General features: G+C 34.4%; 1 protein-coding gene across 1 annotated transcript in view; it reads right to left on the reverse strand.

Annotated features, from left to right (window-relative positions):
- LOC143249368 (tyrosine-protein kinase transmembrane receptor Ror2-like) overlaps positions 1-24,282 on the reverse strand; it is a 68,562-nt gene that overhangs the window by 29,651 nt on the left and 14,629 nt on the right. Inside the window, exon 2 of the mRNA XM_076499108.1 lies at positions 8,534-8,809. Coding sequence (XP_076355223.1) covers positions 8,534-8,809 — 276 coding nt within the window. The remainder of the gene's footprint in view (positions 1-8,533; positions 8,810-24,282) is intronic.

Below are 24,282 nucleotides of genomic sequence, written 5' to 3' on the forward strand. Positions count from 1 at the left end.
TCTGGTAAATAATTTGGTGTTTCATGTTTAGATGTATTTCTACACAATGGTAATGCACATAACATTTAACTTGGTTCTAAAAGTTCACTTTCATTTCTTCCAAGTCAGATTCAGACCAAACTAAACATGAAGTAACATTATAACTCAACAGATATAGCTTTAGTAACTTGTTAACTTTCAGTTTTTCATCACTTATAGGTGTAACTCATCTAAAAAGTGACCGATTTACCAATTAAGCATACCAATCTGTAGTGCATATTAGAGGTATTTATACATTATTTTATAAAAGTTAAGAAAAAACAGCCTCTACTCCAGAAAAATAAAAAATATACATACTTTTATTTAAACCAACATTTCGCCTTTGCGGCCTCTTCAGGGTTAATATACATAACATATTAACCCTGAAGAAGACGCAAAGGCGAAACACTTGTTGAACTTAAAATATATTATTTTATAATTATCTGGAGTGTGTTTTATTATGCACAAAACTACACAAAGGATTATCTGTAATCTGACTACCACCGGTATCCAGCAGTACAAGTCCGCAGACATACCACTGTGCCACTGGAGGGCGCATGTGGAGTGTAAAGATAATTTTTTCTTAACTTTCATCAAAAGTGGTGGTTTTGACATTTGAGTGATTGATTATTTATTTGAAGTTAGGCACAGGGCAAAGCAATGCTATGTCCACCACGGGCATCGAAATTTGGATTCTAGCGTTGTAATTCCGCAGACATACCGCTGTGCCACTGTGGGACAGTTGAGTGTTATATTTTTCTAAAATATCATAAAATGAAACAGTTACTTCCTGACAATGATAACGCACGTATTTCTAAAAACAAAACTTATAAACTTTCTATATCACAGATTAGAATGTACGAATCTTTTAAAGATCAGGCCCACCTTTTTTTTCTTGTTCCATTCATATTAAACCATTGAAATTAAAATAATGAAAATACTTTAAATTCTCAGTTGTTTCTAGGGTTAAAAATTCGACAGCTATATTAAAGAATTTCCAGTCTTAACTTCGTTGCTATCGATCCCTTAGCATTTAATGTCACCAAATACGGAAACTTTAACTTAAAAATTGAGAAAGCTGCAACGGCGAAGCGGTGGTTGAAGTAAAATAAAACTCTTTTATATACATACCTCCTGTATGCACTACAAATTTTGAAAGACTTATGTTTAAGCTTTTCTCTATAATAGTTTCTATTAGCAATGTTATGGCCTCCACTGACACAGCGGTATGTTTTTGAACTTACAACGCTAGAAACCGACTTTCGATACCCGTGGTGGGAAGAGCACAGATAGCTTATTTTTAACTAGGTTGTTAATTACAAACAATGTTATTTCTTGAATATGTGTATGCAGCACGTGTTATCATACACTCCATTATATTGTTACCGTTTAAATCTGCTCTTTCTAAACTACTATTTGAATATGAAAACTCGCTGAAGCTAATGTTGTTTTTATGGTTCGGATATTATGAACTAATGATACAACTTAAGAAAATTACGAAACACCGGTATTAAAGATGTTTTTCATATTACCGTGTTTTTAATATTTTTTTTATAAAACTTCGTTTTCCACCTGACTAATCAGTTGTACATTCCTCATTCTAATGACATAAAGTAAAATTCTGCTTTATGTGTAACTAATAAGCATCTCAGATTTTGTTTTATAGGATTACTCACATATATATTTTTCTGTATCTGAAGCTTGCATTTTGTGACATTTTTAGCTGAGCTATAAAGATATATATATATATAGAGAGAGAGGCAAGGTTTCATGGTTAGTTGCATTTCCATATCTTTTGTAAAACGACTTTAAGTAGTAATGAGAATACCTATTTACTTCATTCATATGTAAATAAATCATATTAACAAATACAAGTGCCTTTTAATTACAATCTTAAATTACTTTGATAAACTTAATCTTGTAAAGATAAAAACAGTTTAGTTGCTTGATTACTGTGATGGTCACAAGAAAAAAACAACAAAACATAACGACAAGGTAAAACCATATAATGAACATGAAAAAATGAAAATCAGAGCTTAGTTTTTGATCTTAAATACCCGAGCTAATGAGCTAATGCGGTATAAAATTAAATTTTAATTTCGTTAATTCTGAATTTCGTAAAACATAAAAAAATTAAGACAAGTTAGCTAAGCTGCAAGCAATCTACATACTAATTAGAAGCATTTAGATGTGAACTGGAAGGGATTATATTGACGGCCACTATTTAATATACATTACTTCCTTAGCGATTCGCTAATGTCCCATTATTATAGATTACAACCCTGAGTGTCTAGTACTGAGCTACTCTCCTGGTTGATCATTACACTTAAACTGTTCGTTTGGTTTCAAAAGGCGCCCTGGAGACTTAACGTACAGCAGTCAAAACAATCGTTCATCTCAAACCTTAAGAAAATATTTCCTATTTATCACAACTGTTAATAAAACTTGTTCGTTACTTTATAGTTGGTAGCATTGCTAATTATTACTGTCTTTTCGATAGCACATGACACAAATAGCTGTAATAAGCCGAACAGTTGGAGAAGACTTTCGTACTGGTGTAATAAAAATATGTGAAACTGGTTTAACAAGTATAAATAGGTTTAAGTAAGAAGTGTTTCAACTAAAATAATTATGTGAATGCAAGTCAAAACTAAATATCTTATATATATATATATATGCGTAGTACAAACGATACTAATAACTGGAATAAATTAGATGTAATTATTGAAAAGTTTCAGTAAAAGAAAAATATATCTGTATTTATTTCCCATACCCTTTTCCAGTGGCTCAAAGGGTAAGTTTGAAGCCTTACTACGCCAAAATCCCGAAGTTTGATGTCTATATTATAGCTACAGTTTAGAACATTTCTTAATACCATCTTAGCTTCATTGTTTCCAGTATTGTAATACTTAAAGATATTATAAGCTCCCATTAGGTATGGAGACTCACCCCATGTCTAGCTGTAGTAAGCTATTATGTGGGTTGAGGTGGCAACTAATGTGGTTCAGATGAAAAATATGTTCCATGTATTTGTAAATATCGAAAAATTTGAATTAATTTGATATTTCACTTTTAGTTAGTCACGTATTCGAGAATTATTTTTAAGTTTATCTCATTGAGAAAAATTGCAGTTCACATCTTGAGAGATATAAATAGTTATTTAATTATATAATGTGGAAAAAACAAAAACAAAAAAACAGGTAGGAATATTTAAGCTACTTAAATACGTTCATTCAACATAATAGTAAAGTTCTATTTGTTCACTTTATAAATAATTAAGTCTATTTATTTTCAAACAATATTCACAGTAGGAATTTTATGTCTTTGTCTAAGAATTTTCGCATGTTATACGATACTTGTATTTCATCCACATATCGCTTCTCAAACATCAGATATTCATAAACTGTTTCAAATAACGTATCTTTTCTACACGGGTTATTGAAGCTCAAGCGACACATACTTTCTGTTTTATATTTTGTCTAAATTATTCGAAAGCGGATTCAAGTACAAAGAACAGAACAAAGTCTGCGTAACCTTACTATACACGTTGTAATGTTGTGGAAGATAAGTAATACAATGCAATTTGTAACAACAAAAACGCTTGATGAATAAATAGCACACAATGTGTATTCCTCATACAATGTTCAGTTTCATCGACCCGTTGCCACCTGCCTACAGCGCAGCTGATATTCAGAAGAGACATCTGGTAGTCAGGAACAAAGTATTTAACATACAACTATATTGAGCATTTCAAGATATTTCAAATAAAATTTTGTTGTTGCTAAGAGAGAAGTCACGCACACGACGTCGATACACAGTCGTCACAACAACCTATGGCGTCTATACACAGTCGTCACAATAACCTATAACGTCTGTATACAGTTTTCACAACAGCTTATGGCGTCTATATACAATCGTCACAATAGTCTATGGCGTTTATATATGGTCATCATAAAAGTCTATATATTTTCGTCACAAGAATCAATGGCATCTATATAAGGTCATCACAATGGCCTATGGCGTCCATACGCGGTTCTTACAACAACCGTATAATTGTATATTAAAAGTAGTTTTAAACATATCACACTTGTGACTTTTTAAACGCACACCCGAAAGTTGCTTGTTTTAGTAAAATTGTTTAGTTGTAAATCTGAAAATGAAATGTTCTCGCCTTCATTAGAAGAAAAAAGTGAATATATCATATGTGGTAAATTATTTGAATAATTATGTTTGACGTTTTTGTTAAAGAGTAGCTTTACATTGGTAAGCCTAATTCTATATGTTCTAATTCAGACTACAATTTTATGATGAAAAATCCATTCGGTAGTATTTTGTGCAAAAAGAAGCTATCTCTCAAACATTTATTTTAAACAGTATAGTCAAAATAAAATGCCAATATTGGAAGGTTCTGGTTATAACAACGTGAGAGACGTAAAACACTCCTCAGTTATGATGGTATTTTTCATTCATTGCTTATTTAGAATATTTTCGCAAAACTACACAAAAGGTACCTATTTATAGCTACAATTAATTTTGAGCTAAGAGAGAATGTATCTAGTCAGTAGTACCTATTGCCAGTTCTTTGGATACTCTAATCAGATATTGGGATTTATCTGTTACATTTATAATGTCATCGAAATTGGTTCAACCAGTTCGTCAAAATAGTTTTTGTCGTCAATACATCTCACAGACAGACAGATGGGTAACTCTTCACACACACACACATATATATATAAACATAGTTAGGGGAGGTCGCTAATGTGAAGAAGGTGATATCTCTCGTTTGCCTATCACCTCATGCGCAAATTATCACAAAATGCTTGCATCATATGATGTCAATTGTAGTCGCCTACGCTAACGTAATATGCCGAGAGTATCAGTAATAAAAAGACAAAAATACAAAAATATGCCAGTTATTGAATATTCCAATGCATTCCACAAGAAGAGACTTGCAGAGTTTAAAAGTTTCTCAGTGATATAGAGAGACGTGTGAAGGCTTATAACTCATACATCTGTGTATGTTATCCTTGGTAGACACAACACAGATATTATCTTGGGTAACTTTGCACTTAACAACAAACAAGTAGAGTTTAACTCTACTTCTAGCCAATATCACAGGTTTATTGTTGTTTTGGACTAGCATGGCCAGGTGGTTAAGGCACTCGACTCATAATCTGAGGGTCGCGAGTTCGAATCCTCGTCATACCAAACATGCTCGCCCTTTCAGCCGGAGAGGCGTTATAATGTGACGAAAACTCCCACTATTCGTTGGTAAAAGAGTTAGCAGTAGGTGGCGATGATTAGCTGCCCTTTCTCTGGTCTTGCACTGCTAAATTAGGGACGGTTAGCTCAGATAGCCCTAGAGTAGATTTGCGCTAAATTCAAAACAAACAAACTATTGTTGTTTTAGCGTAGTCGTGTTTTTTACCTAACTTACACAATAGAGCTGAGTCTAAATATGTAGATTCAGCATAAATATATGTCTGTCGAATTAATGTTCATATTTTAAACTTCAATGATTTTCTTATTTGGAACATTTTCATAAAGTTTTAGTTCCTCACGCAAATAACTTTACAAATTTGTAAGTTCCTAAGCGCCTCGCTTCTTGTTTCATATAATGATTTTATATATATATTTTTTATCAGTTCCACATGTCGTTGCGAAATATATTTAATGTTTTATAACTATATTTCTGTAATGGTAATGTATTTAAATTTTTTATCTATAATTACTGTAAGATATTAAACATATTCAGAAACCTTGCAAAATAAAATTAATGCCTGTAATACTTTTACAGCGGAACAGCGCGAAGTTCACGTTGATAAAGGAGCTGAGTTCCTAGCGAAGGATAAAGCCAGATTTGGCTTTGTTCCAAAACAAATGATCTAAGAAGTTATATGCACAGTTGCTATAATACAATGGATTTTTTTAAATATCTTTAACGAAGATCTCGTATAAACTGTTTTTTTTCATTATTTATTGCCTATGTTTGTGTTGATTCTGAGTTGATTTTTGTAATGAATCCTCTATATCAATATTTTCTCATTCGATTTGTTTGTTTGAAGTTAAGCACAAAGATTTTTTGTTTGTTTGTTTTGGAATTTCGCACAAAGCTACTCGAGGGCTATCTGTGCTAGCCGTCCCTAATTTAGCAGTGTAAGACTGGAGGGAAGGCAGCTAGTCATCACCACCCACCGCCAACTCTTGGGCTAAACTTTTACCAACGAATAATGGGATTGACCGTCACATTATAACGCCCCCACGGCTGGGAGAGCGAGCATCTTTGGCGCGACTAGGGCGCGAACCCGCGACCTTCAGATTACGAAGGGCACGCCTTAACGCACTAGGCCATGCCAGGCAAGCACAAAGTTACATAATGAGCTATTTGTGCTCTGCCCACAACGGGTATCTAAAACCGGTTTTTAGCATTATAAGTCCGCAGACATACCTCTGTGTCACTGATATTTCAAAACAAATAAATAAATCTAGGGCTATGTCACATTGAGGCTTGCGATATGCTGCTGTGTCTTGTGTTAACTTATAATGTACAGCTTGCACACTCACTTTTTTTTATCTTTTGGTTTGTTTGTTTTGTTTTTGAATTACGCGCAAAGCTACATGAGAACTATCTGCATTAGCCGTCCCTAATTTAGCAGTGTAAGATTATAGAGAAGGCAGCTAGTTATCACCAACCGCCACCAACGTTTGGGCTACTCTTTCACCAACGAATAGTGTGATTGACCGTCACATTTTAATGCCTCCACGGTTAAAAGGGTGATGATGTTTGGTGTGATGGGGATTCGAACCCGCAACTTTCGGATTATTATCTTTCAGAAACATGGAAATAAAAGAAGGAATAAGCACTTTTTTTAAAAAATATTTTAATTATATGTTGAATACCAAAGTATTTCAGTAGAATCTTGTGTTTTTCTGTCATCATATAATACAAATTGGCCAATTAAACGACGAACGTTGTTGCTAGGATTTCATTTCTTTGTCGCTGATGACTGATTTCTCTCCATTATTATGGAACCCATTGTAGAACGTCGTGGCTGATGTGATATTACTGTACCAGGAATAAATTTTCCTGAGTTTAAGCCTCAGCCAGATTCGTATAAGCTCTGATAACGACTCATTGATCTAGGTTTGTTTAACTGCCTACTAAATAACACGATGGAATTTCCATAAGCTTGTCCATATCTCTTAAGCATATTCGGAAATGCGAGACTCCTTACATCATAATAACTAATTGCTCACTTTAGCAATAATCACATACATCTAAGTATGCTGGTCGAATTGAGATTCAAAGTTATTCAAGTGCAATATATCATATAAGGGTTAAATATTTTAATGATTTCATAATTCAATGAAATATTTTTCACTTGAACAGTTTTCTTTCTTTTTTTTTTTCCTATGAACATTCCAATGTGTGTATTTCATCAGAGGTTTGATGGAAATATTGAGATTATTCAGATTAGAAAAACTAGCGTAAAAGTCTGTCAAAAGTGACGAGAGACCACTAAAAACCAAAACTATTTCATATAAAACTAGCAATATACGAAAAGAAATAAATAAGATAAGTATAAAATATCCATTCTCAGGAACATGCTACATATGACTGAACAAACATGCTACATATTGGTGCCTTTGGATAAAAGATTAAAACATACGATAACCATGTGATTGCACACAAACCTGTTCTTTTTCTTCTGAGGAAAAGTTGTCCCCTTCCTTACAGATGATTGGTTCTGTTTTAACAAAGGTTTTTTTCGTAATGATCCTCAACTACAGACGGGCAGTAATTTTTTACTTATTTCTCACAGCATTAATATGGCGCGAATCCACTTCTGTGTCTCCAGTCACGAGAGTCTTTCCGGGTTTTCTATTTGAATGCTACTTAGTCTGATGTCATAATTACATGAATGATGTGGTGTCACATATATAACGCCATGATGGATCTGATCCTAGGAATTCCCTTTTTGACAGGCTTTTATATAGCAGAAAAATTGCCGAAACTTAGAAGCTATTTACGCTTACGCTAACAATTGCGTTAAAATAAAATAGGAACAAAAATAGTTTCCTCGACCATCCCGGTTGCACCAAACATGCTCACCGCCAGTTTAGCGTGTACCCAGGGGCGTTATAATATGACAGTCAAACCCACTATTCGTTGGTAAAAGAATAGCCCAAGAGTTGACGGTAGGTGGTGTTGAATAGCTGCCTTCCCTCTAGTCTTACACTGCTAAATTAAGAACGGCTAGCGCAGATAGCTCTCGTGTAGCTTTACGCGAAATTCATAACAAACACACAAACCCAACTAGCTACGAGCACAAGTCATAAGATGTATTTTTGTTATTTAGGTAACTGTTTTTTCTGAGTTATTTTGTATATCTTATAATAAAAATTAAAATACAAAACATAATATGAGATCCAATAATTTAAAACAACAACTTTTATTGTGTCCCATTCACACTCACTAGAGCTTAATAAGAAATATTGCAGTATGCCCCCTCACCTTCAATATCCAGCCTGGCGGTTTCAGAATACTGAACGCCCTTGTCATTTCTGGCAATGCAATGATAGTCACCTTCGTCTGCTTCTCCTACATTTTTCAGCATGAGGGCGCCATTGTCGAGGACCTGAAAAGTAGCATGGCCATGATGGTGAATGCTTCTTCCATCTCGTTGCCAGGAGACACTCGGTTGTGGATCTCCACTTGTAAGGCAGGAAAAAATGACTGTTTCTCCAATTACAACTGCTTTGTTGCTTGGTCCTTTTTCAATGAACGGTTCTAAAGCGTAAATTATATAAAGTTAAAATAATAGTACAATAAAAGCAATATTTACAAGACTGGATAATTTTCTTTTAATTTTCATTACGTAACACAATTTTTTTTCTTGCTATGCCTTTGTTCAATGATACGTTCTCGAATGGCGTAAACGTAATAAAAGAAATTTATTAAGTAAACTGCTTAAGAATTTTTCTTTCCTTGAGAGTGATTGTCCAATACAAGCATCTGTTTCTTCGATCTTTTCATCAAAAAAAAAAAATGTGGAGTTGGATAACAAGAATTGTGATAAATATTGGTACGAGACCAATACATCAAGTTATGAGTCACAATCTAGTTAAACTTTTTGCTGTATATTTTATCATCTCTTATGTTTTAAGCTTTCTGTCTTGACAATTCCAGGCAGTTTTAACACGCTTCCTCGGTTTTCCTGATTTTCTATTAATCTCCATTCATTAATATACCATAACTTCGGATTTTCTTCCTCTTAATAAGTGAATATATTATTTATATTTTCTTAACCATTTTATGCATTTTTATAGTTTTAGAAGACTAACAACCAAAATAAGCTGTCTCTATCTCTATATATATATATATATTACTTCATATTTTATTATACATAAACTCAAACACTTCATTAAATTTTTACATGAGAAATAAAAAGACCTTAAGAAATAGCAAATCTGAATCTGTGAAGAAAAGTATTTAGAAATAAATCAGGTCCAATTATTACACTTAACTGCTATTTTCTAATCTGAAAGCTAACTTATACTTTGTTCTTTTCTATTCAACATATAGTCACTGATTTTGTTGTCATTTTAAGTTTCGATTATTAGCATTCAGTAACAGAACATATTCAGAAAGACACAATGCCACATACACTGCTTTTACCTTTCAAGTTTTCACACTTCTTCAACAAACGTTTCTGTGTTTGTTTTTTAGCGCAAAGTTACACAATGGGCTATCTGCACTCTGTCTACAGAGGAGAATCGAGCCCCAGATTTTAGCATTCCAATCATTACGTTTACCACTAGTCCATCGGGGGGACCACAATAAATTTAGAAGTATGCATGTTGTAATTGTATGATTTCACGAAGATGATACTATGAATATTTTTTTCTTTAACACTCAAAAACAATATTTCAGATATATCCAGAAATGGCAGTAAATAAGTAAATGTTACATACTTGTTTTTTACTTGGAGAAATATATTTTATTGCATGAGGACAATATTTTTACAAAACAATATTTTAGATGCGACATTATTATGAAGTATCATTGACAAACGGTATCCCGACATTTTGCAACCGCAATTTCGCACCCGACTCTTGGGAGCCAACAATTTGACAGCCGAGTTCGTTGGCAGCGAACAATTTCGCACTCAGGAAAATTGGCAGCGGATGATTACCCAGCCGAGTATTTACATCAACATTACAGTTTAAGAAAAAAGACACGTATATCATACAGCCATGTAGCCACATTTATCCACAGTCAAAATAATACAGCCATGCTGCCACATCTGTTCACAGTTTAAAACAGTAGCTAATTACTCGAAGGAATTGAATAAGATCCCTTTCTTGATATTCGTTAACTTTTCGTTGGACTCTTTGATTTACAGTCTCGTACTTTGCCATGCTCCTTGAGGCGAGCTGTAACTGTATCGTCTCGGACATGGATCCACGCTGGGCAGTGCAAAGTTCTGTAATTTTCACACATGTAGAAAGTTACCTGATTGTCCTTCTTGCTACCCTTATCGAATAAATAAATGTATCCATTGTTGCATACCTTCGGTTTGATGTTACGTAAGTTACTGTGTTGTTCATGATGTTACTAATTGTCTGTTTGAAACTGTTTCAAAATAAATCAATGAAAGTTTAACGAGGAGACTATGTGTTGATGTTCTAACAGTAAACGCAGATATTCTATATGCTTTTTTCTATGTTTAATAATGACGTCAATTTTCAGATGGATGTTAATTTCAGTGGCGGCACCAGGATATTTTCGTTGGGGGGGCTGAGGTAAACTGTGGTGGGGTTTCCCAAAATGCCATCACTATGAAGTATAGATGGTAAATTATAATAATGTAAATACCAAGGTACATTTCAGAAAGGTGTGCTATTTTGAACTGCGTTTTTAATGCAGTTTTCATTAGAAACTCATACTCTGATTAATAATTCATTATTACAAATTAGAAATAATCTGTTTATGAAAATATGCCTATATGTAAAAGAGGAAGCTCACCTAAATTTCACCCAAGGTAATACATAATAATAAAGAAAATCAAGATTATCTTAGATTGAACATTTAATATACCATTAAGAGTAAAGCTACAAATCAAAAGAAATATAACATAAAGATATAGTTTACATAGCAGAAACGAATTATCCCATGTGAAGTTAATACACTCTGAGGAAAAGTAAGGTCACTATCAGGCTAACTATCTTTCATCATGTTGTGTTTATAGTCAATATTACTTCAATACAATGCGCCTCTTCTGGTGATTGGCAGCAAATTTTGGATGGCTAATACACAATGCAAAATGATCTCACAGAGGACACAACACCGGCAAAAGCTTCATAGTTTTGACCTATACACAATACACTTATACATGCATGCTATGTTTCACTTTTCTATAAAAGATAAGTAAAATTAATGGGTAAATACTTGTGAAACCTTTGGTTTATCAAGTAAAATCCCTGATGATTTGTTGTAACTTGAAATCAACGTGGTTGTCTAATCTTCATCAAAGCTCAAGATAGAATGGCATTACATAGGGAGCGGAAATACAGCGCATGAGTTTCAATGCATTCAGTACGTTGCTATGGGACGCATGACACATACTTCCGTCTCAATGAAAACATTGAGTTCTACAGATCTATGTCTCTTTGATGTTAATTGTTAAGCAACAACGACGATTGTGTTTTCCATATTTTATGAATATATGTAGGTAACAATATTGGGGGGCTGAGGGGGTGCTCAAACCACCCCAAGCACCCCTTGGCGCCGCCACTGCTTAATTTGTTGTTAAGTTAACATTAGTAGCATCATGAACAACACCAGAACTTAACTATGTATTGCTTGGCTGGGTAATCATCCGCTGCCAATTTTCCTGGGTGCGAAATTGTCCGCTGCCAACGAGCTCGGCTGTTAAATTGTTGGCTGCCTAGAGTCGGGTGCGAAATTGCGGCTGCGAAATGTCGTAGAACTGGTATCTAGTGAAAACAGCAAATGCACGTGACTTAAAAGGTTTTTACTTTTATACAAAAACAGTTAGTTTCAGTATTACGGATGTTAGAACACAATATCCGTAAGTATCTCGTTGTAAACTTTCCATCATAATTTTGTGTTATTTGAAGAGTATGTTTACTGTGTGTGTAGTTCGTGGAATTTCTACGAGGCTATATCTAATGTTTTTCACCAGATGGCGGTTTGGAATGTTATTCCATAATTCCACAGATAAATTCAGTATTTTATTGCAAATATGTTTTGTTGTTGTAATTTTTCGTGGACTTATTTATGCTAGGATCAAGTTCTGACGAACGTTTCGTTTCCAAGTTCAATACACCTACTTTTTGTTATACTATTTGAATCTTAAGTCTGAACCAACTTGTTATCTGTGTTATTATTGCACTGAAGAAGTTCAGAGTTCTCATCTGTACACTTAATAATACGGTTTTCTTTTGCTGTTAGTATTGCAGAGAAAAACTCGGGAAAACATACAATGTATTTAACGATCCAGTAGGAATGTCCAAAAATTATGAAAAACACTATTCTGAATGATTGCATCGGTTTGTATGCTTATTTACTTGTCTGTAGTTAAGCACAAATCTACACGTTGGGCTATGTTCGCTTTGCCCACCACGTTTTAAGTCAGAAGCCATGCCACTGGGGAGCGTTTTCATTGGTTTATAAATTGAATTATTGTATTAAAAATGAAAACGAATGAACGTGGTGTTTCGCTTTTCGAAAGACTGGTATAAACGGAATCTTTATAAACGAGTCTAATATACTGTCATATGTCGAACAAAATGACATGCTTAAACAATGTAAGATACTCCAGCTCGGTGTCATACCACGTTTATCACAGAACCTCTCGCTTCACTAGAAGTGTCATAATCACTTTAATCAGTTCTGTATTATTTAACAGCAGCCTTAATTTACCTCACATTTTATCCATACGTTAACTTATAGAGTAAACTTACAGGAATGCTCGGAACATAGAGAATTGTGAAACAAGTCAAGACCCTGACATGGCCAGGTGGTTAAAGCACTCGACTCGTAATCAGAGGGTCGTGAGTTTGAATCCCAGTCACACCAAACATACTTGTTCTTTTAACCGTGGGCGCGTTATAATATGAAGGTCAATCACACTATTCGTTGATAGAAGATTAGCCAAAGAGTTGGCAGTTGGTAGTGATGACTGGCTGTCTTTCTTTTAGTCTTACACTGCTAAATTAGAGACGGCTAGCACAGATAGTCCTCGTGTATCTTCGCCCGAAATTCAAAAAAACAAAGAAACAAATCATATTCACGTATTAATAACCACCATTTTTTGGAATGATTAAGCAACTATCCACGACTATATGAAAAGCTATTTGAAACATTGGGCTGATTGTCTATCAGAGTACTCTACCTCCTTTAGTTCCTCTTAACAGGTTTAGTACAGTTTCTATGTGGTGGATTATTTAGGACTGACATCCAGTATTTGTACACCTATTCTACTGAAGCTATTTTCGGCCTCTTCCGTCTTAGAAACATATATAGAGATAGGACCGTTTCGTAGGCTGGATTAAGTAACAAAAAAGTTTAATTTCCACAATATACACTACTTTCCCACAAAAATCAACAATTTTGATAACATAATTTCAGGATATTCTCTACATATAGCACCAGCTGTGTTATTGAATATGATTTTCTTGAGGCAGCTAGATGGTATATATATATATATAGATATATGTATAATTCATGTATTAGATGTATCAGATTATATAATCTGTGACACCAATAACTTATATTGATAATAATACACGTCATTAATAGTCTTTCAAGTATTTGTACGCGTTACTCTAATAATTAAAGACCTGAATGTCTGTCTATATTCATATTATTGCAATGCTTTCAAGGACAATAAATAATTTAGTATATATTTTTTTCTACTTGACACCTATTGGCCAATAGAGATTACAAAGATAAATCGTTCCTGTTATTTGGTTAGTAGATTGACATGTATTTTTAACCCTAAATATAATTACCTCAAACTTTCCATCCGCTTTACCAAATAAAAAACAATACGAGTTTTTTAACCTAAACATTAATAATAGTGTCACGCTTTAATTAGTGGGAACCAAGATAAACTCTTAACTTCGCTTCCCTGACACTGCAAATAGTTTCTCCAATTTACCAAATTAGGATGAAGATAAATTCTTACGCCCAAATATCCGGCATTATAAATTTTTCCTACTCCCGAGGGAGGAGATATGGGTAGACAGGAGAAAATGGGCTATAACTCTGTATGTAGTAGGCCAGAACAGTGGTTATAAAAGTATAAAAACTCCTCGTGAAAAAGTTATCACCTTACGAAAACGGTCGGTCTGTGCTTTCTTTTTTTTTAATTAGTTTCGTGAAAAAAACATTAATATTCATCAAGATTACACTTGAAAAAAAAGTATAGCAAATTGATGAATTATAGTGTTAAGATTATGCGTGAAACAATAAGGAAAATGTTTCTTAAAAAAGTTTTAACTCAAAAGGTGTTTCACAGCTATCGATGACGTTGACCTAGAAACTAAAAAGTTTTATTGAAGTAATCGCTGATTTATCAACGGTTGTAACAAACAGGATTTTTATTCATAAAAACCGACATTTTTATAAAACCATAGACATCTGAAGAATGTAGATTAATTATCCAATATTTTTTTCATTTCTCAACAAATAAATGTTGAATATTTTGTATTTTGAAAACACGTGAACTAACAGAATAAAACTATACGAGAAGATCTGCTAACTTTTAAAAATGTGCTATTTAATACTATTCCTTCCCTAGAAGTATTGCAGTTTTTGTGTCTGATTATTATATTTATGTGAAGGAATAGTGTGTTGGTGTATATATACATATATATATGTGTAGTTAATGGTTCTTGCAAACTGATTCAGATCATCAGTATTTTATAACAAGACATACGACTTAAGGAACTTTGCAATCGATTTTTCTATGTTTCATAATTATCTCTCCAATAATTACATGACGCCGGGTGGTGATGTATAAATCAAGAGGTGAACTGTAGTAAACGTTAACGGTCAGCTTTTTGTTCTGAGTTTTATCACTTATACCCTATTGGAGTTTCTAAAAATACTTGAACGACACATTAAGTTTACTTTTTTATAACTAAATGCCCAAACCCGTCGAATTGAGTCATTATTTCTTATTTTGAGAGACTAAGCCTTTGTACTGACGATAAAAGCACAAATCCACGGGACAATAAAGATCACGTGTGCAAGCACAATCACGTAAATTTAAAGTAATGTGTATCATTTTAATGACAAATCTAAAAATATATTATTTTTAGTAACAGTATAATGTTATAAACCACGTCTTTGTATTTGGTAACTTTTGTGAGTTTTGTTCTTTACTATTCATTTTCAAATAAATTATTTGTGTTTCTCTTTAGATCAAGTTTATTCGCGGCTCTGAAACAAAATATGAAAATTCATAGGAAATAATCAAATTAAACGTGTTCATCCTTAGTTGTTATTACGTTTACAATATATCCATGACAATCTAGGTTTATCATTCTAAGAGAACAACATGTGAATATTAAAGCTTTAACGTTTTAGTGGAAAATGAATAATACAAGAAAGTAAGACATCCAATTATTTGCTATTAAAATTAAGAAAACGATATCTAACTAATACAAAGAAACACTTTGTTTATATACCCTATTAATATTAAGAAATATTAATGTTCTTTTGTCTTATTAATATTAAAAATTGATTGATTGTTTGGAACTAAGCACGAAGCTACACAACGGGCGATGTGTGTTCTGTTCACCACGGGTATCAAAACCCGGTTTATAGAGACGTAAGTCCACAGACATACCTCTGTGTCACAAGGGGGAGCGATATTAATAAATCCTATCATTTCTACATAATCAAAATTATGAAAAACACCCCACTTCTGTCTGCTAAATATCAGGAAGTATCATACAGTTCTATCTTATTACTATTACATGGGCCTGGCATGGCCAAGCGCGTAAGGCGTGCGACTCGTAATCCGAGGGTCGCGGGTTCGCGCCCGCTTCGCGCTAAACATGCTCGCCCTCCCAGCCGTGGGAGCGTTATAATGTGACGGTTAATCCCACTATTCGTTAATTAAAGAGTAGCCCAAGAGTTGGCGGTGGGTGGTGATGACTAGCTGCCTTCCCTCTAGTCTTACACTGCTAAATTAGGGACGGCTAGCACAGATAGCCCTCGAGTAGCTTTGTGCGAAATTCCAAAACAAACAATACTATTACATGAACAAGACCCTCACTTCTTTTTATTAAAATTACGAAAACCGTTCACTTTTATGTGTTTTCCATTAAAAACTAATTAATTGTATCTCATTATTAATAAATACGTTGCTAGCTGTTTTATATTAATATCATCCATTCAATAAACATGTTTATAACGAAGAAACAACATTCTTCTGTTTCATTACCACAGTAATCATTCACGAAATTGCACTTTATAAGATGTTGCGTTTTCATTACTGTCACGGTTGCATGATATGATTTATTTTGGAATGTCCTGTATAGATATATATGTGTCTTTCACCTGATTTTTACATTATATATTATTTTCTTGCGATTTAGATAGAAACGTTATTAAAATATCCAATTAGGTTCTATATAAACGATTTTTATCAGAATAGAGGAGAGAAAAAATGGATGAAATACTTAGAAAACAAGTGACAAGGAAAAATTTTTTTTATGAAAACAATTGCTTTAAAACCATCATAAAAGGAAGCTGGTCTGTGTGTGTGTATACGTATGAATTACAACTGTGTAAACTTTTTTACGATATCTTGTCACTCAGTGAACTAAGAGGTCCAGCAAGGCTAGGTGGTTAAGGCACTCGACTCGTAATCCGAGGGTCGCGGGTTCGAATACCCGTCACACCAAACATCTTCGCCCTTTCAGGTGTGGAGGCGTTATAATGTGACGATCAAACCTATTATTCGTTGCTAAAATAGTAGCCCAAGAGTTGGCGGTGAGTTGTAATGACTAGCTGCCTTCCCTCTAGTCTTACACTGCTAAATTTTGGATGGCTAGCGCAGACAGCCCTCGTGTAGCTTTGCGCGAAATTCAAACCAATCAACTAAGAGAAAAATATGAGTATTGACTAAAAATAGGCAACAAGTAAACGTTACGTATTCTGAGCTGTATACTATTAATAAAGCTCCGAGTAAATGAATTAAGAATCATTGTTAGCTAATTAACTTACTTTCTCGTACCAGAAACAATGAATGCAATGTCTTGTTTGCATAAATTATTCCACTCAGTATTATCTGACTAGAAATGTAATCGGTTAAATAACTTTGAATTTTTGAACCTCTTTAAATGTTCGACCTTTTACAATTGCACCTGAGTATTCACTCAGGTTTTTCAGTTATGTGTTACAGGAAGAAAAAGTGTCACACGTTCGGAAAAACAGTTCAATAAGGGTTTGAAAAATGAGAATGTCAGAAGCGGTCAGCAAGCCAAAGAGGTTTGAGATGAATTATACAGTATCATGAAGATAAAACCAAAACCCACACTCGAAGACTCTATCAATCATTTAGTCACTCCTGGTCTAGTAGCTGAAGTGTGAAAAAACATACTTAATGGTCGAGAGAGATGGATAGGTAACCACTTAAGGGTATCCATAGTGCGCATGGTTAAAGTGTGCACTCTAAAGTTAAAACTTGAAAAGCTTTTCCTGCAGAGAAGATACGATGTCTTCATTGTCCTCACGTTGATATTCCGTTCTTGGGAATTTCGCTTGATACGCACTTCACTATTTTTATTTCAACGGGAAATAAATGAAGTGGTACCGTATATGACCATTATATAAATTCCAAACGGAGTACATATTTTTCATCATACCACATAACGGTACCTTAAAGGAGAAATTATACATACATATATATATATATATACACACACGCGTAAATATATAAGTACACAGCTATAAATATGTATATTGTATACAATGGGTAGTGTTTAACTATATTACATATTTGTGCTGTTTACACAAACTTTCTTTTAATGATTAAATCTTTCACAGTTATTTAAGATATTATTTGAAATAATTACCTTGCTTGAACTTTACTACATGCACTCACGGCTTTTATATATATACAGTGACGGAAATAAACACGGAAACAATGGTGAAACATGCTTTATCGCCGGAAAAGGATTCGTTTCGTATAAGACCAGAAGTTTAATTAGTTCTAGAAATTTACAGTAGACTGAACTATATTGTTACCATAGTAATGCGTTACTGCAGACAGTCGTATTAATGTGTAAATCGTTTGCTCTCTTTAGATCAAAACACCTAGTCAATAAGTTGTTATAGAATTTATTGATGAAGGCGCATAGAATGTTCCATCAAATACCCTTTAGCATGTTACACAATTCCACAAGGTGTTTTGTCACCCCTTGACCCTTTTATCTATGTTCGTCCATGCTTTATCTTACCTTTGGGCAAACCTAGGTGGAAGATGTGTTCCAACTGCCAGTGTTCTTGTGGATTTTTATCATATTGGTCATGTGCTTAGGATCATTACCTATTGAAACACAAACCCTGGCCAATTATATGAGTTTCTAAAGAATGAAACTTCTCTGCTTTCACTGTGTCATCAACTGAGCCACTAACACCGTTGGAGGTGATGGCACACAAATATTATATGTATTCATCCCCGTGTTTCTTTCTGACCGTTGTACTTTGATAATAGTACTGCCATAATTCTCATTATTTTTAGTATGCTGTGTTGATTAATTCAGAATAATACAAACTCTGGTTCACTCTTAGACATCACTCTCTGTTAGGCCTACTCATTCTACTGTTTCCTTTCTATAACCCGTTTCAGCTTTTTCTTTTGGCTACCTTGCAATAGCAAGGATTTAGATGGAGCTACATATTCATTGAGCTTTTACTAAGTTGAGCTGTTTCTCACTGCCCTCAGAGTGACATAGACACCTGATAAAAGTTATTTTCTAAATCTCAACTGGAGCACCTTTTCTCTTGCAGAGAGTGTACCCTGAAATAATTAAGATCACTGGAGGAAAGTTTGAGCCATTTATCTTGACTGAGTTTGTTATAAAAAACGACAGTCTTCTGTGACATGGTAGAATTCCCACAGTCCAAAATAATAGCCGATGAGATGCCCCAAAAAACAATAATGTCCCAAGAATAAGCAATGAGTGCTGCTCACTTTCTGCACTTCCTCTTAGTCATGATTTCAAAACTGGATGTGGCTATATACAGATAACGATTGTGTGTCTGAAATATATACACTAGGAACAAATATTTTTCCATGGGAACACTTACATGTATCTGTATACACATATAAATATGCTTTAATTAATGAAGAGATAAGAACATCAATAAGAAACATAAGCAATACTTGAATATTCTTCAGTCTCTTTGGAACGAATACAACTAATACATAAAGTGGTAATCTAAAAGCACAGTAACAACTGAAGCCTGTAATAAATCGTAAGAATTATTTTACATCGTGTAAACCTTTTAGACAAATATCATTTTTCGTGTAAAAGTTCGTTGGTGTGAAAAAAGCGTCAAGATAATTAACGTTTTCGACTTCTGACAATTTACATCGAGTCTCAGTGTAAGAATACACAAAGTAATGGAACTACTTACAAGGGAAATAGAGATTGAATTGTGAAGGATGGATATAAATTCACTTATATAGAATTACACTGATAGATACTTGATAATAGCACTATTTGTTGTTCACACGTGCAATAAAACTTCTCTGTTTGCAACGAGTTTCTAAGATTCAAACTTTATTACTGTGTCACCAAATCCCATAAATCTCTATTGAAACACGAGCACACGACTCAGTTTAAATAGGGACATTATTAAACATGGAGCTCAGTTATAACACATGAATGTGAGTAACAAAACACGCTTACACGACAATAACTCTTTACTGCTCATATTTTTTCATGCAGTTCCTTTCACTAAAATATTCCAATCCGAGTAAACCGTGGTCAACTTAAAAGAACTCACCAAGTACTTAAACCACAAACGGTAGAAAGAAAAACGAAGAAAAATATTTTTATATTATATTAAAATAATTTCGATAAAATTACTATAGAACCATTCTTCTCTCTTTGAAATACACTTCAGTTTCAGAAAACCGATCAAATCTAATCATTAGTTAAAAAGAAGTTATATCTCCGCAATTCTTCACACTAGTGCCTGCGAAAAGGGCTTCAATTTACCAAGTATTTAACATTCGTTGGCGTAATAACTACGTAACATGTTATTTAGTACGTGCCACGATCTCGGGGGTTTTGTATATTGTTTAACAAACCCATCAAACTCAACTGCAACAGAAGCAACACCTGTTAACTGCTGTTGTTCAAACAAGAACCTTATAAGTTAACTGTTAAAATATATTTATAAATGACGGTAAATGAAATGAGACAGAATAAACGTTTCAAATGCCCCAATTTTCTAAGTAAAAACGGGCAAATTTGCACATTTTCATTTACATAAGGTCTCAACAAAACAACATATGAATCAAGATTGACATGTATTGAAACTAAAGTTATACAAAGATGAATAAAAATGTTTGGAAGCGAGTAGTTTTCCGAGACTTGCGACTGTAATGTAAGTCACTTTCACGCATCAGCCCCCAAATATAGTCTCCCATTAAGTTTTCGTTATACGCTTCTTGGTAGCGGCGTTCAAAGTCCAGTATATCTTGGTGGAAGCGCTCGCCTTGCTCCTCTGAGTAGGGTCCCATGTTCCCCTTGAATTTATAAAGATGAGCGTCAAGGATGTGGATTTTCAAGGGCATCCTGTAGCCCATTTTGCCGTAGTTCTTCACCAGAGCCTCAACCAATTCCACATAATTTTCGGCCTTATAATTGCCCAAGAAGTCCCAAACCACTGCGAAAAAGCTGCCCCAAGCCTTTTTTTCTTTCCTACTGAGTTTCTTGGGGAATTCTGTGCACACCAGGATCTTCTTTATTTGTAGTCCAACGAAGATACCAACTTTGATTTTTCCCTCAGACAGCTTAGGGAAGAAGTCTCGAAAGTACTTGAAAACTGCAGTCTCCTAATCAAGAGCTGTGACAAATTGTTTCATAAGACCCAATTTCATGTGCAATGGTGGGAACAACACCTTTCGGAGGTCCACTAGTGGCTCGCACTTGACATTGTGCCTCCCCACAGAGAACTCGGTCCGTTATGGTCAGTGCTTTCTTGTAGATTTCACACATTTTAGCAGATGCTGTCACAGAGTACTTTTTCGCTCTTGTCTTGATAAACTAGCCACATGCATAGAAGAATGCGTCTCGTCTGGAGAATGCTTGCAGCTTCTTGATGCCATCTGTGATAAAATCAGATAAGTCTATGCGCTCACTTAGGCAGCTAGAACAAAACTGAAGTAGTGAGTGGTGAGTCCCTGTATATATATACTACAATGGAAAGTCCTAGAATATTCTAAGAGGTTCTTGAAAATTCTTGTAAGTTCGAGAAAATTCTCTATCAGCTACTCAGCCCTGAATCTACCTGGAATGTTCTATAAAATGGGTAAATTTCAAAATTTCATTACCCAGGTCACAAAAGCAAAGTTTGAAGAGAAAAGTAGGTCTTTTCCATTTACTTTAGGCATAAGGAATTGGGAAATAACACTTTCTGCCCAGGAACAAGAACAAGTATAAATTTTGTTATATAGTGTTACAGTTCCAACATAAAGTGTTCGTACCCCTGTGTCCTGAATAGTGTTTTGCTCATAACTTAAAAAAGTATCACGATTAGGCTAATAAATGTGTGGTATATTATAAATATTATATTAATACACATCTACATACATTTTTATGTAAATTAAACGACACATAAACTGTTTATAAGCAAATAACCAAAAATAAAAGGAGCAGAGAGTGTTCGTACATTTCAGAACATGTGAAAAAACTGATATTCCCGTAAAAATTTTGTTTATTTTGCGAATAAACTACATTATATCATTCCAGAACTAGACATTTGGTTCATAATTATTGGAATTTAGTTAGCAAAACATTTACTTCTGACAATTGAGTGCCGTCTCCGTCATTGTCTGCTTAGTCATCATGGCAAACAGGAAAAAACTGTCCAGTCATTTAAAAATCCGAATTATTGTAAAATACAAGTCTCATGTGTCTAGTTCCGGTATTGCACACAACTTAATGTGCCGAAATTTACTGTTCAAAGCATAATTGCCAAGTTTAAGCTTACAGGATCAACTTCTAACCTCCCTCGTTCCGGACGCCCCACCAAAATTCCAGAGAGAACCAAGAGGAAGGTTCTCAGAAAAGTTAGTAGGAACCCTCATTTAACACGTAATGATATACAGAACTGGTAAGGGAAGCTGTGGTTGAAGTAAGCACCTTTACAGTTACAAACATGTTACGCTCTTCTGGGTTCAAAGCATGCCGTCCTCGTAGAACTCCATATTTAAAGCATGTTCATTTAGAAGCACGACTGAGATATGCAAGAAAGCATGTAGATAAACCTTTTACCTATTGGAAGAGTATTCTTTGGTCAGACGAGACTAAAATCGAGCTTTTCGGCCATAATAATGTTCGCAATATTTTTCGTAAGAAGGGGGAACGAAATCTTCCAAAGAACACCGTCTTTACAGTTAAACACGGTGGCTCGATCATGCTATGGAGTTCCTTCAGCTCTTCTGGTGTAGGCAGACTTCACCGCGTCAACGGAATCATGAAAAAAGTAGAGTACGTTGATATATTACACACTTATATCAAGAATGATGCTCGGAACTTGCGGCTTGGGCGTCGTTGGATCTTCCAGCACGACAATGAAATCCTGGTTCCAGAGTAACCATATAAGCGTTCTGGAGTGGCCATCGCAGTCACCCGATCTCAACCCAATTGAAAAGGTTTGGCATGAGTTGAAGACCAGGATTCATCAGCGTCATCCGAAAAATATGCAAGAGTTGGAGGCCTTCTATAAAGAAGAATGGAGGAAAATACCATTCGAATACTGTCAAACGATCATGGGGGGCTATGAGGAGAGATTGCGTCAAGTAATTCACCTGAAAGGCTACACAACTGACCATTAAAGTAGAGGCACGAACACTTCTGCCCCTAGGTTATTTGTTTATAGACAGTTTATTTATCGTTCAGTTTACATAAAAATTTATGTAGATGTGTGTTAGTATAATATTTATAATACACTGTACTTTCGTTATCCTAATCGTGATACTTTTTAAGTTATGAGGAAAAAACTACTCACGACGCAGGCGTACGAACACTTTCTGTCGTAACGGTATTTACTCTCGAAGAATAATACACCTCGTGCTGCTCGTAACAAATGTTGACGTAACAAAGTTTTAAGTTTATGTTTTTAATAATCTATTTCGCAACTATAGACTGAATTTGCATGCATTTTATGTATAACTACAGTGATAAATTCGCAGGAAAATAAAGTAATAATTATTTTGTAAATAATCATCTATTAGGACAGTTTGAAATAAATGATTTAGTGTCAGGAGTGTAATGGGAAGCTCGGTTACTTTACATCTGTAGAAAAGCTGTGGAAGGGTATATGAAACATTGTAGTAACAATGAGTTTTGTTGAGAATCTTATACGATATTGTAGTTCTCCTGATAGAAGTGTCTTATTTTATTTGACAGAACTGTTTTTATTTCACCAGAAAGAAAGTTTTATTTTTTGCTTCTTTGTCTATTTAAGGTACTTGGGCAAAGCTATATAATAGCCACTTGCGCTAGCCGTCCCTAATTTTGAACTCATAGTAGAGGACAGACAATCAAACAGCATCGACTCTGCATCTCTTGGGATACACTGACCGAATAGTGAGAATTTCACTCTTATACACATAACCCTAAAGTGCTGAACGTGGATTTGCAGAAACTCGATTTTATTTCTTCTGATAAAAAAAAAATCCTTGTTTGGGTCGGATATGATGTGAATAACGGTGCTTTCTTAAGAATGTAATATTTCGAGTGATTATATATTTTTTTATGTGAGGCATCTGATTATTTGTATATTAAAATTCAATGGCTGAGTCACTATACATGGAAGTTTCAGCTTCCTTCATTTGTTGTTTCAAGTGCTGAAAGCTACACAATTATTTACGTAGTTCACTACAATTTTCAAATGATACACTAGGAGAAAAGCAGCTAATCATCAACAACCACCGTTATATCTATATATAGTCTAATCACATATTGGGATCTGGCTGT

Source organism: Tachypleus tridentatus, chromosome 4 (genome assembly GCF_004210375.1).
Source record: "Tachypleus tridentatus isolate NWPU-2018 chromosome 4, ASM421037v1, whole genome shotgun sequence".
NCBI classification, from domain to species: Eukaryota; Metazoa; Arthropoda; class Merostomata; order Xiphosura; family Limulidae; genus Tachypleus; species Tachypleus tridentatus.